At 47.1% G+C, this 18,257-nt stretch overlaps 1 protein-coding gene across 6 annotated transcripts in view; it reads left to right on the plus strand.

Moving 5' to 3' along the window:
* Positions 1 to 18,257, plus strand: part of LOC137524665 (uromodulin-like) — a 408,103-nt gene that overhangs the window by 213,550 nt on the left and 176,296 nt on the right. For all 6 annotated transcript variants that reach the window (XM_068244787.1, XM_068244788.1, XM_068244793.1 and 3 more), the window contains one exon: positions 3,844 to 3,998. In XM_068244787.1, coding sequence (XP_068100888.1) covers positions 3,844 to 3,998 — 155 coding nt within the window. The remainder of the gene's footprint in view (positions 1 to 3,843; positions 3,999 to 18,257) is intronic.

An 18,257-nucleotide genomic window follows, 5' to 3' on the forward strand; every position in this document is an offset into this window, starting at 1 on the left:
CCAAACAGAAAATACCAGAGCTTCAATATTAACAATAATATTAGTGATAAATCATAATATTAACGATACTGTAACAATCTGCACATGCAAATCATTATCGTGACAAACAGAAACAGGAGATCACTTGCAAGGAAATATTGAGGTCTGTGGAATAGAATTAAAAGTGAATAAATGTGTTTATTTACAAGAGTGCAATTTATACATATACACAAAACAATGTGCATACAATCGTACAATCAGAAGCACACAGTGCACCAACTTAACCCTGACTATCTAACCTAATATATATATAATCACAAATATGGATCACACAATATATACAATCGCAATACACAGAAACACAGATTACACAATATATACACACTAGCAAATGTGCAGGAGCAATGATCATGGAATCTGTACAGGGATGTGTAACGATCGGTGTAACACAGAGAGGATCTGATTACCGGTGATCTGCAGTATCACCGAGAATACAGATATATGCCTGATTATTGATGATCTGCAGTATCACCGATAATCAGATATATCTCTAACCTCTGGACACCTGAGCAATATGAGTGTTTGGTGCAACAGTAATACTTTGAGGAGAGCCCCCGTATAGAGGGAGCAAGGCAGTAAGGGATACTGCCCAAGAGCAGGCTCCTTCCAAAGGCCTGAGGCTCCCCAAGGGGCGGAGTCAGGCTGAGAGTGGGAAGGACCAGAGTGTGAGTGACACCAATGGTGGAGTGTCACTGACAGATCAGTGAACTATCTCTAGACAGAGGAGATAGTTCTCGAGGTCGGACAAGCCAGGTCGGCAACAGACAGACAGATCAGATACAGAAGGAAGAGACTGATGCTGAATCCTAAGGCAGGCAAGGTTTGGCAACGGAGTATCAGAAGTAGCGAGGTACCAAATCAGAGGTCAGAAGAGAAATCAGGGAAAGCAGAAGGTCATAACAAATAATATACAATTGTCTAATCTAAACAACAACAACAACAACAACTAACATTTGTAAAGCGCTTTTCTCCCGTGGGACTCAAAGCGCATAAGCATGGCTCCGACCATCGTGGTACAGAGGAAGAATTTTATAAATCTGGAAATGCCAGGCTAAACAGGTGGCTTTTCAGTCTGGATTTGAATAGCTCCAGGGATGGTGCTGTCTTTACTGGATGTGGTAGGGAGTTCCAAAGAGTAGGGGCAGCATGACAGAAGGCTCTGTCTCCAGATTTTTTGAGGTGCACTCTGGGAGTGACCAAGTTTATAGAACTTGCTGATCTGAGGTTGTGAGAGGTGTGGTGCAGCTTCAGCAAGTCCTTCATGTATCCAGGGCCCAGATTGTGCAGGGATTTGAATGTCAGCAGTCCAATCTTGAAGAGTATTCTCCATTCTACTGGTAGCCAGTGCAGTGAGCGAAGGATCGGTGTAATGTGACAGTGGCGAGGCTGGTTTGTTAGCAATCTGGCAGCAGCATTCTGCACTAATCGAAAGGTGTGAGCTCCTTGATCATCAACACCCTGGAACTAGTCTGAAGATATAACAGGATGTTAAAGCTAATTCCTAGTCTTGGGTGTGAGCTCCGTAGTCATCAACACCCTGGAACTAGTCTGATGATAACACAGATAATATACAAAATTCCTAATCTGGGGTGTGAGGTCCGTGATCATCAACACCCTGGAACTGGTGTAAAGAATAACACAGAATCTGACAAAAAGTCTGAGTGCTTCCACGTAGTGATCGCAACGGCAGACAACCAGAGAATGACCAGCACCTAGTATATATAGCAAGGCATACTCCAGCGCCTCCCCTAAGTGCTGGACCAATGGGAAGTGGTGGATTTGTCAGCTGACCGGCTTGGTCAGCTGACTCCCTTCTGGCTGTCATAAAAGTTCTGCCTCTCCGCGTGCGCGCGCGTCTTTCTGAACCAGTGTGGACTATCAGTCCCAGCCACACCAGACCTGTGCTGCAAAGTATCCACTGTGCTGAACGCGGAACCAGCCGCACCGCTATCAGAGCATGCGGCGGTTCCTCCGCGTTCAGCCATACTGCCAGATGTAGGCATATGCGTGCAACCTGCCGCGTCAGACGCGGAATCCGCCGCCTTGTTCTCAGGACATGCAGCGGTTTCTCCGCATTCAGATGCAGGTCCATGCGCGCAATCTGCCGTGTTGGACGCGGAATCAGCCGCCTTGCTCTGAGCACCCGCGGCGGCTTTTCCGCGTTTTCTCACAGTATGTAGGCGCAAATTAGCACACAGGAAAATCATCAGACAGGCCAAGATCAATAATCAGAATATGAAGGTATACAGTCAGTAGACAATAAGGATAGTCAGGCAGACAGGAGGTCAGTTACCAAGGAATCACATACAAGAACAACAATTAACAAGGAAAGGGGCAGGGGGGAAATACTGGGCTGCATAAAAGGGAGTGAATAATTGCAGCACTTGGGGTCCTGGAGGAGGTATTAGCTGAACTTAAGGGACAAGAGTGGCTAATGGCTGCAATACTGTAGGCAGTGCACTCATTAACCCCTCCTGAGCCCCAAGTGCAGCCATTAACTTTGCTGGGTAGACTTATACTTGACATATGTATAAAGAATCAAAGAAGCGTGCACCTTCCGTCTCTGGGTTTATTTCCGCATTGGTGACAATTCCGTAATACAGTGATTCGTCATATTCATTAAATATTGCGTCTAAACATCGTGCATAATAGGTCTTACGTATCCTTATATTACTGGGTCATCATAGTGGAGGTGGGTGGTGGGTAGTAGGTGGTATAGCGACGGACGTTTCGCGTCTCCTGACGCTTGGTCACACTGCAGACCACTGTGAATGGGGGCTGTGAGCTTCCGGGATTAAGACGGAGCTTTAGCTCCGCCCCTTCCGGTCACGTCACTTCTCCCATACTTGAGCTGGTTGCCATAACTACAAGGACGCCGATCCAGGGGATAGAAGGCGGAAACTAAAGTTCCGCCTTCACACCACTGGCCAATCAGAGGAGAATATGCAACTGTAGCCTCTTTTGTAAACACTTACAAATAACTAAGACTGCGCTATTATATAAATGCACCGCACTCCTCATAACAGGGATTCGTGTAGTGCTCACTTTTAAACACACAGTGCTACCCATATCGGGGCACATGTGCAGCGGGCATTTTATTACAGCCCGCCTATCTGTGAACGTCTGTATTAAGTGGCTACATTAAAGGATCACATTATCCTTCTGTAACCAGCGTCCCCGCTGTCATGGCAACCATGAGGCAAGTGTTTTGTGATATAAAAGTGAACTTTAAAAACACTTGGGGGGTATAAAATTAGGTTTAAGTTACACTGGAATATATCTTTTATACCAATGGGTAGGGCATCTAACAAGGGGCTGACATTAACCGGGAAAACAGGCTTGAATCCTACATTGCCAGTCTTAATTTTTACAGGAACCAAGCTTGACTATATCCATTAGTCATCTATTTGTCGCTCTATGGCCTCTAATCCGATATTTATCCGGCCGTGTATATCATTTCTATTTATGTCGGTTACAGATTATACCCGTCCTAATTCTAGCATTACATCTACAAAATTAATATATACATAATATCAAACAGTCAAACAGACTTATACTTGAGTCAAAAAAAAATCCAGCTTAAGAGGGTTGAATATTGGAGTCGACTTATACACAAGGTCGACTTGTATTTCAGTATATACGTCAATATTATTTTCCTGACTTATTAAAAAAAAAAAGCAAAATTCAATGTTTTAATTGGCATGTTGCTTGCCCAAGAATACTGAAATGCAGTCTTTCTTTGTTCTTTGTACACGCATAAGATATTTTGTGCCACATTTTAATTTCTGATTTTTTCCCTCATAGAAAACGAAAACGTTTGCTACATATTTCAACACTATGTATATAAGTTTGAACTCCAATGACACAGCTGGGCCACAGGAAGTGATAGTAGACATGAAGTGTTCTTACCCACTTAACATACAACTCAGCCTTGACACTGCTTTTAATCCAATGGTCAGGTAAGGTTATATATTTCTTTCTAGATATCTCTAGAAGCCTTTTTAGATGGCATATCATATTTTACAGAACCAAGAATGATGGTTCACGGACGCATCCAGGTGCTCCTGATCTTTCTGCTTTGATATCTCACATACGTACATGCAGAAAGAGTGCTGGGAAGTTTGGACACCAGAAATACCCACTACTAGTAGTATATCTGTAATTTATTATATCGGGGAGTGGTAATTCCCATAGGAAAATATCTGTAAATTTTACTCATAATTTACTAATGCTAAACACAACCCTATTCTTACATGAGTCCTCCCTCTACCAATGCCTAAACCTAACAAAAAAAAACCACTGATGCCTAACCCTAACCATTTCCCCTCATAGCCACAATTAACAGAGGTGCAAACTTCTTCAGCACTTCTAGTGCCCAAATTTCTCATCACTCTGTCACATCCCATACTGTCTTACACTGGTTTTGGACAAAAAAACCCTCCCAACATATAAATTAGCTCTCCAGCTTGACATAACAACAATCAACACTAGCAACTCACTAATAACTGGTTCCTCAAGCTCGTAGTGTAGGCATAACATTTGACTCAGGTCTCTTATACAAATCTCACTTAAACACTTTTTTTTGGATGCAAGGCACAACTAGTGCAGATACACTAGAGTGCACATACACCATATGCTTTGACGCAAACTAGACTATTGCAACACCTTCCTCTGTGATCTACCAATGAACTGCTATCACCTCTCCAATCCGTTTTTCTTATCATTTTCCTCAACTCATCCAGCTCTCTTCTTGCTCCTCACATGCTGCTCCTTTCTGTCAGTTCCTTCCCTAATTTCCTATCATGCACTGGAGACAATTTAAGCTTCTAGCTCTCACCTACAAAGCTCTCTTGCATATGTTACACTTCTATTTTCAGATGCCATCTTATGTTCAGTCTACATCTTCTCATCTACCCTTGTCACCTCTTTCCAGTGCATCATATATGGTCATGTGCCTCTTCTCTCCACTCCTCTATGTTCAGTTATAACATAGACTTTTTTTTGTAGAATTACATAATCTAGTCTAGGCCATTTTAACTAATTGCTGAATCACCTCACTGGCGCACCGAAGGGGGTGTTCCGGGTGTCTGGAACCACCCCCTGCACTGAGACCGGAAGTGGGGCTGCCATGCATGCAGCCATGGGGCATCACCTCCCAGGGCAGACAAACGGCTGTGCAGCCGCACAGGGCCATCAAGATCATTTTCCCATGAAGTATCAATGACCTGTCACCAGAAGGTCACGTCACAGACATCGCAGGCAGAGCACAGCACAGCTCTGTTCTAGTTCCTGCTCTTCGTGTGACGCCCCTCCCCCGTTTTTCTGGCTGCAGAGCGGCAAGTTTGGATTTATCTTGAGAAGCACAGCCACTCGCTCCTCCAGCAATAGATCTGCAGAGCAGAAGGGTTAGAGATGGTCGGGAGTGCTGTGCTGCAGCTGGGAGCGTCTCTAACAGGGAGAGGTGACAGCCCGAGCAGAGCCCGCTGTGTAAGCTGGATAATTAACTGTTTATTTACCTTCTGACTTTCATCTGTTATCTCTGCCTGTGTCCCCCTGACCCCCTCCCTCTCTCCTGTCTCACCCACAGTAAATTAGCTTCCACTGCATGCCGGAGCCAAACAGAGAGGTGAAGACAGGAGCCTGGTTAGAAATCACCCTGCCATTATTCATCTCCCCCAATCTCTCTTGTGTCTCTTCCACTTTATCTTCCCCTCTGTCTTATGCCCCCTTTTCTCTTTTCCACATTTATCTCCCTCCCAATTCTCATACCTCTACTTTCACACAGTCCCTATTATTGTTATTAAGGTGCCAATGTATGGGCAGAGCGGCCAAGACAAGAGACAGATCTCTCTCTGATCGGAGAAAGATCTGTTATCTGCCCACACACCACAGGCCGAAATTCTGATTGATTTTAGTATGAAATCTCTAAGGAATCGTCCTTGTGACGCCACCTCACCATTGTCCCCCCCCCCCTCCTGATGTAAAATGTGCCCCCCCCTCCGAGCCCCATGCTGTATACTTTACTTGTGGTTTTCTGCCGATGGCTCTGTCTGCCTCCAAAACACACACCCCACGTGGTTGCTGGCATATACGTGGGCGCGTGTGATGTCACGAATACGCCAGCAACAACGTGGGGTGTGTGTCTGAGGATGGAACCCGGAGCCAGCGGCGGACACCGCCAAGTAAAGTATACTGCAGGGATGGGAATGGGGTGGGCACTTTTTACATTAGGGGGGTTTTGTCGCTCATCCCGATATTGCATATCATTACGCACCTGATCGAGCATGTCAGCCCTACATCATGCAGCATGTCCGACCGATAGATGTAACCAATTTGGGACAGAAATTCGACACATCGTCCGTCGATCGAACACGCTCTTGATTTTCATCCGAGTATAATAATCTAATTGGATGGTCGATCGACGGGTTGCCTGATGTACGGCTACCTTTACTGTCTCCCTCCCTTTTTTGCCGCTGCGCGTGACGTCAGCATCTGCCCAAGAGGCGGATCCAGAACCTGCATAGCACCCCCAATAAAAAATATCCTGGATCCCCCCCATTTACAATCCATTGTCTTGTCCTCCAACTGCACCTCCTGCCTCCTAGCTTAGCCTCTGTCAGGGCTGGATTTACCATAAGGCACTGTAGGCACGTGCCTACAGGTGTCTCTTGATGGAAAGGCAGCACACTCCCCGAGTGCCTCCCTCCTTCCCTATGCAGCGTCCTGAGCAGAGCGTAAATGAGAAGTTACTCACCCTGCTCTCAGCATTCCACTGGCGAGATCTCCCTTCAGTCGGGGGCACCCCTAGATACTTAACACTGAGGGTACCTCTACACCACATGATTTGTCAAATTGATAAAATCCAACATGTCCGATCAGGATTCGATTTGATTTGCATTGATAACAAACGCAAATCGAATCCTAATCGAACATGTTGGATTTTATCGATTCCATCAGCGATCGCATATCGATCGCATGAAAAATTGTATGGTGTAGATGGGGCTTTAGCCGCAACAGTTAAGTGGGGAGGGGGGGGGGATCATATGGACTTTTAAAAACCTACAGGGGAGGGGGGGGGAGAGAGAATATGCATGACAGATGTATTTTCAGCCTGCTATCTAAACCCTAAAATTGACCCTGTAGTGTGTGGGAGTGGGGAGACTGGTTTAGATAGGCTTCAAGTTCATGTGTGTTCCACCACACACACACACACACACACACACACACACACACACACACACACACACACACACACACACACACACACACACACACACACACACACACACACACACACACACACACACACACACACACACACACACACACACACACACACACACACACACACACACACACACACACACACACACACACACACACACACACTACAGGTTCACTTTTAGGGTTTAGATACAGGGCTGCAAGTTCATCTTTCATGCATACCCCCATATGCCCCTCCCCAACCAGTCACTTTTAAAGGAGTTCTTTCGTGAAAAAAGTAGGCAGTTAAAAAATGTGACAGATGACAGGTTTTGGGCCAGTCCATCTTTTTAAGGGGGATTCTCAGGGCTTTCTTTGTTTTCAACAGCATTTCCTGAACAACAATTGCAAAATTTAACTGACATAATAGTGTGCAAGTGATTAGGGAGGCTGGCTGGTATCTTACTATTTTGGCAGTTAAACTGCTGTTCAGGAAATGCTGATGAAAACAAAGAAAGCCCTGAGAATCCCCCTTAAAAAGATGGACTGGCCCAAAACCTGTCATCTGTCACATTATTTAACTGCCTACTTTTTTCGCGAAAGATCCCCTTTAAGGTTCAGATGGTCACCTTGCATGCAGATCCCCATGCCTACCAACACTCCACCACAGGGTTACTTTAATTTAGGGTTTAGGTGGCAGGTTATATATATTTTGGCGAAATACTACTGCATCATGTGTACTCTGTAGGGAAACCCTGTCCGTTGTGTGTATTTTGTGGGGAAATGCTGTGCATCATGTGTATTGTGTGGGAAAACTCATGCACGGTAGTGCACGGCTTGCCAAAAAAGACCTTTCAGGAATCCCCCCCTTGAAAATCCTGGGTTTGCCCCTGACCTTTGCTTCCAACCAATTTATATTGCTTACTGACTCTACTTACATCTTGTGACCACTCCTTATCTCCCTAGAATGTAAGTTTTAATGGGAAGGGATTTGCTTACTACTGAAACATGGTATTGTGGCACTGACTGGCTGTCTCAAATGTATGGATATGTATAAGTGCAAGTGAGTACAGTTGTACTCATAAGTTTAGATTCCCTGGCAGAATCTATGAAATATTGCCCATTACTAGTAAAATAATATAAGTAATTATACAAAAGCTTTCCTTTTAATTAGGCTGTGTGCTCAGTTGAAGCAATTAATGTCACGTAAGTCTGATTTTTCTGGTGATGTGTGAGCCACTGTGGAACAGGTTACTTAGAAAAAAAAATGATGATGGCAAAATGAATGAAACATGTTACAAGAAAATATTGGACTCATTGCATTCATCATTCTCAGAGAGTTGCACGGGGTGCACTTTGATTTTCAGACACACATAATGATCCAAACCACAAGGCCACAACCCCCACCTGTGGACGTCGGGCCCTCATACCACCCTCATGGAGTCTGTTTCTGACCGTTTGAGCAGACACATGCACATTTGTGGCCAGCTGGAGGTAATTTTGCAGGGCTCTGGCAGTGCTCCTCCTGTTCTTCCTTGCACAAAGGCGGAGGTAGCGGACCCACTGCTGGATTGTTGCCCTCCTATGGCCTTCTCCATGTCTCCTGATGTACTGGCCTGTTTCCTGGTAGCACTTCCATGCTCTGGACACTACGCAGACAGACACAGCAAACCTTCTTGCCACAGCTCGGATTGATGTGTCATCCTGGATGAGCTGCACTACCTGAGCCACTTGTGTGGGTTGTAGACTCAGTCTCATGCTACCACTAGAGTGAAAACACAGCCAGCATCCAAAACATCAGCCAGAAAGCATAGGAACTGAGAAGTGGTCTGTGGTCACACCCTGCAGAACCAATCCTTTAATGGGGATGCCTTGCTAATTGCCAATAATTTCCACCTGTTCTCTATTCCATTTGCACAACAGCATGTGAAATTGATTGTCAATCAGTGTTGCTACCTAAGTGGACAGTTTGATTTCACAGAAGTGTGATTGCATTGGAGTTACATTGTTTTGTTTACGAGTTCCTTTTTTTTTTTTTTTAGCAGTGTATATGTGTGTGTGTTTGTATACCAGTATATATAGAATATGGAAATTACACACATCAATTTAACTTTTCCAAAACCCATACACTTAGGCTTCAGTTACTCTGTTTTCACTGAATGTGTGATAACTGTACGGCTAACTGTCACAGCATACCATGACAATGACATGGTGCATCACTGGATCTTATACTGCTGCCCCTTTAATGCCCCCCCTCCATAGCTGTGCTTCCCCTATAGTTTCCCACTTTAATGCCCCTAAATACAGTGCTCTACTATAGTATTCCCCACTACTGTGCACCCTTTATAATACTCACCTATGGCATTCCCCACTACTGTACTTTCCTTATAGTTCTCTCTTATAGTGTACCCTGTTACTGTGCTCCTACTATGCTGCTCTGCTTTAGTATCCAATGACACTGTGCTACCTTGTACTTTCCTCCACTACTGCATAATCCTTTATTTTGCTCCCCTCTTAGTGTCCTCAATTCATAGTGTTTCTCTTCTAGTGTATCCAGGTATATTTCTCCCCTATAGAGTGCCCAGACAGTGTGCTCCCTCAATAGTGTCCCTAGTAATAATGCTAGTCCATAATGTCCCTAGCCAGTGGGCCACCCCACTAGTATCCCCAGTAACAATGTGCTCTATGATGCTCTTGCCATTCTGTCAGTCAGATTTCTAATTAATATCCCCAGCCACAGTGATCTCTCATTAGTGTCCCCCAAAATATTGCTCCCAAATTGTGTCCCTGACAGAGTGCTTCTTTGCTGGTGTCCCCAGAAATACTGCTCCTCTATAATGTCTCAATAATTTTATAGAAAAGGACTTGGGTTCAAAAAACGAGGAAATACAGTGCAATTTTAGCAAAATCTTATAGAAAAACTTTATTGGTACAAAATATCAAAAAATTGTTTAAAAGGCTTCTTCAATTCCACATGATTTGTCTTCATATCATGTGGAATTGAAGAAGCCTTTTAAACAATTTTTTGCTAAAATTGCACTGTATTTCCTCGTTTTTTGAACCCAAGTCCTTTTCTATAAAATTATTGAGGTCTTATGGGCAAGGTGGATTGCCCCTAAGAGGACTTTGTGTTTTTGATCCTTCACTTTAAAAAGGATGATACCCAATTATACGTATTCCTCTATAATGTCCCCAGCCAGTGTCCTCCTCTGCTAGCATCATCAGCAGTAGTGCAACTCTCCTAGTGTCCTCAATAATAGTGAGAACAGAGGCAGAGCATCCTTTACTTGTTAATTTTGGCATTGTTGTAGAGTCAGCAGTGGTTGCAGAGGCAGTACACCTGGCATATTCGGAGGTGAGAAAGTTGAAGGTGTACAGGACACGTGCACTTTTATCCTGATGCATGTGATATCACAGTGGCAATTTTGAGATAGCAAGCAAGATGAGACCTAATGGTGGATTTGGAGAAGGGTTGAGTGTAAGAGGATGAACAGTGATGCTGTTTAAATAAAATGCAAAACTGTCCAGCTACCCACAGGGGCGTAGCTAGAAATGACTGGGCCCCCACGGACCTCGGACCTCCCACCCAAACATTTTGTGGAGAAATCTGATTTCCCCACAAAATGCAACCAGATTGTCAGCAGATTTCCTTACAATGTGCAACCAGATTGTCGGCAGATTTCCACACAATATGTAATCTGGTTTGTCGGCAGATTTCCACACAAAATGCAACCACATTATTGGCAGATTTCCGACAAATTGCAACCAGATTGTTGGCAGATTTCCCCACAAATTGCAACCAGATTGTGGGCAGATTTACCAAAAAAATGCAACCAGATTGGTGGCAGATTTCCACACAAATTGCAACCAGATTGACGGCAGATCTCCCCACAAATTGCAACCAGATTGTCGGCAGATTTCCAAAAAATGCAACCAGATTGTCGGCAGATTTCCCCACAAAATGCAACCAGATTGTCGGCAGATTTCCCTACAAAATGCAACTATATTGTTGGCAGATTTCCCCACAAATTGCAACCAGATTGTCGGCAGATTTCCCAAAAAAATGCAACCAGATTGACAGCAGATTTCCCTACAAATTGCAATCAGATTGTCGGCAGATTTCTCCACAAAATGCAATCAGATTGTCGCCAGATTTCCCCACAAAATGCAGTATATGTAGCCAGGTGTATATTGGGCTAACATTAATTACCTGGAGGGAGGGTGGTTGGGCAGGCTGGCACACTATTTGCGGTGCAGGCACTGCACTGGGTAGGCAGTTAGGTAGCCGGGTGGGCAGTTAGGTAGGCAGGTGGGAGGGTAGGCAGATAGTTAGACGGGTGGGAGGGTAGGCAGATAGTTAGACGGGTGGGCAGTTAGGTAGCTGGGTGGCAGGGTAGGCAGATAGGTAGACAGGTGGGAGGGTAGGCAGATAGGTAGATGGGTGGGAGGGTAGGCAGATAGGTAGCCAGGTGGGCAGTTAGGTAGCCGGGTGGGCAGTTAGGTAGCCGAGTGGGAGGGTGGGCAGTTAGGTAGCCGGTGGGAGGGTAGGCAGTTAGGTAGCCGGGTGGGCAGTTAGGTAGCTGGGTGGGCGGGTGGTTAGTTAGGTAGCCAGGTAGAAGGGTAGGCAGTTAGGTAGCTGGGTGGGCAGTTAGGTAGGCGGGTGGGAAGGTAGGCAGTTAGGTAGCCGGGTAGGCAGTTAGGTAGCCGGGTGGGCAGTTAGGTAGCCGGGTGGGAGGGTAGTCAGTTAGGAAGCCGGGTGGGAGGGTAGGCAGTTAGGTAGCCGGTTGGGAGGGTAGGCAGTTAGGTAGCTGGGTGGGCAGGTGGTCAGTTAGGTAGCCATCAGTTAGGTAGCCGGGTGGTAGGGTGGGCAGTTAGGTAGCCGGGTGGGAGGGTAGGCAGTTAGGTAGCCGGGTGGGCAGTTAGGTAGCCGGGTGGGCAGTTAGGTAGCCAGGTGGGTGGGTAGGCAGTTAGGTAGCGGGGTAGGCAATTAGGTAGCCGGGTGGAAGGGTGGACAGTTAGGTAGCCGGGTGGGAGGGTGGGTAGTTAGGTAGTCGGATGGGAGGGTAGGTAGATGGGTAGTTTAGTGGGGTAGGGGCCCGACTCCTATCCTCCGTGCCTCACCTTGGGTGACTTCCTCCTATTATGAGCGGCGCGGGAGAGCGGCATATACAACAGGCTCCGGCGGGGTAATCAGACGCTAGAGGTCCAGTTGCCCCTGGGCTGCGCAGTCTCCGCTGTATGCTGCTATTGCGAACAGCATACAGAGGAGACACCATAGCCCGGGGGCAGCTGGACCTCTAGCGTCTGATTACCCTGCCGGAGCCTGTTGTATATGCCGCTCTCCCGCGCCGCTCATAATAGGAGGAGGGGGCCCCCGAGGTGAGGGAGGGGGGGATCCGGGCCAGCGCGCCGGCATTATTATAAAAAAAAAATCCTCTCTCAGCTGAGGGCCCCCTGTGACATAGGGCTGCCACGGGCCCCATAGCGACGCTATGGTTGCTATAGCGATTGCTAGGCCGCTGGATACCCAGCTATGTATTATGCAGGTGGTTTGAGCATTGGCTGGATAGTGTAATGGTTAAGGGCTCTGCCTCTGATACAATAGACCTGGGTTCAAATCTCAGCTCTGCCTGTTCAGTAAGCCAGCACCTATTCAGTAGGAGACCTTGGGCAAGTCTAACACTGCTACTGCCTATAGAGTATGTCCTAGTGGCTGCAGCTCTGGTGTTTTGAGTCCGCCAGGAGAAAAGTGTGATATAAATGTTCTGTGTTTGTTTGTTGTTTGTATAACAATGTTACTACTAAGCAGTTGGTTCCCAACTGATGTGCTGCCCCGGTGGTGTCCCCAGTAATAGAGCTTCCCCATCGTGTCCATGGTAAACAGTGGTGTAACTGAGGAGCTTGGGGCCCCAGTGTGGGTTTTACATAGGTTACCAAATACTCTATTGACATGAAGCCCCAAAACCAACCAAGCACAGTTTCAGTGTCAGAGAAGTGTAATAAGAGTGAGGAAACAGTTTGTTAAAGGGGCACTACAGCGAAAAACTGTAAAATGTAAAATATGTGCAAACATAAACAAATAAGAAGTACATTTTTTCCAGAGTAAAATGAGCCATAAATTACTTTTCTCCTATGTTGCTGTCACTTACGGTAAGTAGTGGAAATCTGACAGAAGTGACAGGTTTTGGACTAGTCCATCTCTTAATAGGGAATTCTCAGGGATTTATTTATTTTCAAAAGCACTTAGTGAATGGCAGTTGCTCTGTCCAACTGCCAAACAACTGTGTAGGGAGCAGAGAAGCTGGCCAGCATCATTGTTTAAATCCTTTTTAGGGAATATCTTTATAAAGAATAAAAGCCTTGCTGAGAATCCCCTATGAAGAGATGGACTAGCCAAAACCTGTCACTTCTGTCAGATTTCTACTGCCTACTGTAATTATTAATTATAATGACAGCATTATAGGAGAAAAGTAATTCATGGCTCATTTTACTCTGGAAAACATGTACTTCTTATTTGTATATGTTTGCACGTATTTAAAACTTTAGTTTTTCGCTGTAGTGCCCCTTTAAGGATTACCACTTTTCAGTGCACATATAGAGGTGTTCATTACCAGCATAGCACTAATGCAAAGCTAATAAGATGAAGGAAGGCCCCTAATGAGCCCCACTGGTGTGGTTGCAACTTCTGCATCCCCTATTGCTACGCCACTGATGGAAAAAGCTGCAAAAGTTGTGGAGAGGGGTGGAGTCTAGAGCAGATATAGAAGAGAATAGAGATGAGGAGGAGGAAAAAGAAGACCGCATGAGTGGGGCAGGTAACTGCAATACACCCGCTTTGCTGCCGGCTCTGCAACCCCGCCCTCTGCCCTGGTACTGCTCAATAGAGATGGCCCGAACGGTTCGCCAGCGAACGGTTCCCGGCGAACTTCCGGTGGTTCACTTCGCCCCCATAATGCACCATTAGGGTCAACTTTGACCCTCTACATCACAGTCAGCAGGCACATTGTAGCCAATCAGGCTACACTCCCTACTGGAGCCACTCCCACCCTTATAAAAGGCAGGCACTACTGGCCATTAAACTCACTCGTGTGCCTGCAGTAAATAGAGAAGGGAGAGCTGCTGCAGACTCTCTCATAGGGAAAGATTAGTTAGGCTCTTGTAGGCTTCTTAGCTTGCTTCTTGCTGATTCTTATTGCTAAAATAGCACCCCTCAACAGCTCTTTTGAGAGCTAATCTTGTTCTTGTGATCTATTTTTTTTTCTCTATGTGTCCAACTGACACTTGTGTTGCATAGACAGCCTTGCTAATTCATACTGTGTGTGCCACTGCCAGGCCTAGCACATTCAGTGACTACCTGTGTGTGTGACAGGCAGCTGTACATTGTAATACCCAGTACTGCATAAACCTACCTACCTGTTGTTCACAGTGAAACCCACCTACCTACGTGAGCTGAGCGCACGCAGTGTCACCCTGCCTGTCCGCTACCTGGCTGTGTGTGACAGGTGCACATTGTAATACCCAGTACTGCATATACCTACCTACCTGTTGTTCACAGTGCACTTACCTACCTACGTGAGTTGCGCGCACGCAGTGTCACTGTACCTGTCTGTGTGTGACAGGTGCACATTTTAATACCCATCACTGCATATACATACCTACCTACCTACCTGTTGTTCACAGTGCACTCACCTACCTACGTGAGCACACACAGTGTCACTGTGCCTGTCTGCTACCTGTCTGTGTGTGACAGATGCCCATTGTAATACCCAGTACTGCATATACCTACCTACCTGTTGTTCCCAGTGCACCCACCTACCTACGTGAGTTGACCGCACGCAGTGTCACTGTGCCTGTCTGCTACCTGTCTGCAGGGCCGGGCCGAGGCATAGGCTGGAGAGGCTCCAGCCTCAGGGCGCAGTGTAGGAGGGGGCGCAGAATTCATTCAGATGTCATTCCCAATTGTGTTTGAAGCAGAAAGAAATAAGAAAAGGGGATACATAGATGTGACTGCAAGCCAGATAACTAGATATTAAGGTGTTGGGGAGGTTGTGGGCCCTGTGGCGCCTCTTAGTCTAATAGCAATCAGTGTTTGATGGCTCGGGGGCAGGGATGGAGGGGCGCACTTTGGTGTCTCAGCCTTGGGTGCTGGAGGACCTTGTCCCGGCTCTGCCTGTCTGTGTGTGACAGGTGCACATTGTAATACCCATGACTGCATATACCTACCTACCTGTTGTTCACAGTGCACCCACCTACCTACGTGAGTTGAGCGCACGCAGTGTCATTGTGCCTGTCTGCTACCTGTCTGTGTGGGCCAGGTGCACATTGTAATACCCATCACTGCATATACCTACCTGTCGTGTTCAGTGCACCCACCTCATCACTGCATATACCCACCTGTTGTGTTCAGTGCACCCACCTACCTACGTGAGTGCACGCAGTGTGATATACCACTCCGTGCATACCTGTTAACTGCACCTGTGTGACTGCACATTGTATTAGTCAAGTCAGTGCATACCTTTCACTTCATCCCCCCCCCCCCGATATGGATACAAACAGGCAGAGGTAGAGGCAGAACAAGAGGAAGGCCATCCGGCAGGTCTGTGCAAGGTCGTGTTGATGTGATTTTGTTCGGCCCTCGACCAAAGTACAGTGCTCAGAAGAAGGCACGTCCCATCAACTCCCAAGACTGTCAGGACGTGGGTGACTATTTAACACAGAACACCTCATCTTCCGCAGCCACCAGCGCTACTACAAGCACCACATCCGTTGCATTTGACACTTCACAGGAGTTAATTGGTGGGGAATTAACTAATTCACAGCCATTATTGTTAAAACCAGATGAAGGCGCTAAGCAAGTTACACCACCTCATATGTCTGAGTTAGGCGGCGACAGTGTCCCGCGCCATGTATCGCCACCTATGTACAGCTAGCACACATGCCCTTCAACGTCAGCTGCTGATGCCACCATAGTGCCATCACCCCAGGGGGGCTCAGCAGTTTGGAATTTTTTTCATGTGTCTGCCTCAGATTGGAGCAATGCCATCTGTTGTCTCTGCCTCCAAAAATTGAGCCGTGGAAAGGCCAACACTCATGTAGGGACAAGTGCCTTACGAAGGCACATGGAGAAAAGGCACAAACTGCAATGGGAAGAGCACCTGAGCAAAAGCAGCACACAAAAGAAAAGCCACCCTCCTTCTCCTCTTCCTCCTTCAGGTGCAGCATCTTCAGCCACTTTCTCCCTTGCACCTTCACAGCCACCCTTCTCCACTCCGCCTCTGACCTTGAGCGGTTCCTGCTCCTCTGCCCATAGCAGCCAGGTGTCAGTGAAGGAAATCTTTGAGCGGAAGAAGCCAATTTCTGCCAATCACTCCCTTGCCCGGCGTCTGACAGCTGGCATGCCGGAACTGTTAGCTTGCCAGCTGTTACCATACAAGGTGGTAGACTTTGAGGCCTTCCGTAAATTTGTAGCCATTAGGACACCGCAGTGGAAGATACCAGGCCGCAATTATTTCTCTAAAAAGGCGATACCCAAACTGTACCGTGGAGTTGAGAGGCAAGTGGTGTCATCTCTGGCACACAGCGTTGGGTCAAGGGTTCACTTGACCACAGATGCCTGGTCTGCCAAGCACGGTCAGGGCCGCTACATTACTTACACAGCCCATTGGGTCAACCTAGTGACCGATGGCAAGCAGGGAGTACGTGGCTGTGCAGCAGACCAACTTGTGACACCTCCACGCCTTGCAGGCAGGCTTCCTGACACCTCCTCTCCTCCTGCCACATCCTCTTCACTGTCGTCCTCCTCCTTGGCTGAGTGGCAGTTCAACTCTACTGGTGCTGCAATCTCCTCTCCAGTGACACAGACCAGCTGACACGTGTACCCTGCATGGCACATGTGCTGAATCTAGTCATTCAAAGATTTGTGTCAAAGAACCTAGGCTTAGAGGACGTCCTGAAGCAGGCCAGGAAGTTGTGTGGGCATTTCAGGCGGTCTTGCACGGCCATGGCATGCTTTGCGGACATTCAGCGGAGAAACAACTTGCCGGTGATAGGCTTGATATGTGATAGCCCGACTCGCTGGAATTCGACCCTGGTCATGTTCTCTCGCCTGCTAGAACAGGAGAAAGCCATCACCCAGTACCTCTACAATTTCAGTAGAAGGACACAATCTGGGGAGATGGGGATGTTCTGGCCCAACAACTGGACACTGATGCGAAATGCATGCAGGCTCATGCTGACGTTTGAGGAGGTGACCAATCTGGTGAGTCGCAGTGAAGGCACCATCAGCGACTTGATCCCGTACGCTTACTTCCTGGAGCATGCCATGCCAATCATGTGGGGAAGAGGAGCCAGACTCGGATGATGAGGAAGGTGTTTCTTTGGAGGAGGAGGCGGTGGAGGCGGCGGCAGCAGAACAACCGCAGCAGGCGTCGCAGGGGGCTTGTGCTGCTCGACGTTTCCGTGGTATTGTTCATGGTTGGAGGGAGGAGGAGGACTTACCTGACGTCACTGAGGAAGAGCAAGAGGAGATGGATAGTATGTCTCGGTACAACTTTGTGTAGATGTCGTCTTTCATGCTGTCCAGCCTGTTGAGGGACCGCAGTATAAAAAAAGTCAAGGGGAATGAGCTGTACTTGGTGGCCACGCTACTAGACCCTCGGTATAGGCAAAAAGTGGCGGACATGTTACTAACTCATCTGAAGGCAGAAAGGATGCAGCACATGCAGAACAAGCTGGCAACTATGCTTTGCAATGCGTTTAAGGGTGATGTCACAGCACAACGCAATAAAGGTCCTACTGCCAGTAATCCTCCTCGTCCCATGTCCATGCAGGCAAGGACAGGACGCTCCAGCGATCTCATGGTGATGTAGGACATGCGGACATTTGTTAGTCCAATGCCTCGCCTTAGCACTTCCGGATCCACCCTCCATCAACGCCTGGACCGGCAGGTAGCCGACTACCTGGTCTTAAGTGTGGATGTAGACACTGTGAGCAGTGATGAACCCTTTGACTACTGG

The sequence above is a fragment of the Hyperolius riggenbachi genome, chromosome 7 (assembly GCF_040937935.1).
Source record: "Hyperolius riggenbachi isolate aHypRig1 chromosome 7, aHypRig1.pri, whole genome shotgun sequence".
NCBI classification, from domain to species: Eukaryota; Metazoa; Chordata; class Amphibia; order Anura; family Hyperoliidae; genus Hyperolius; species Hyperolius riggenbachi.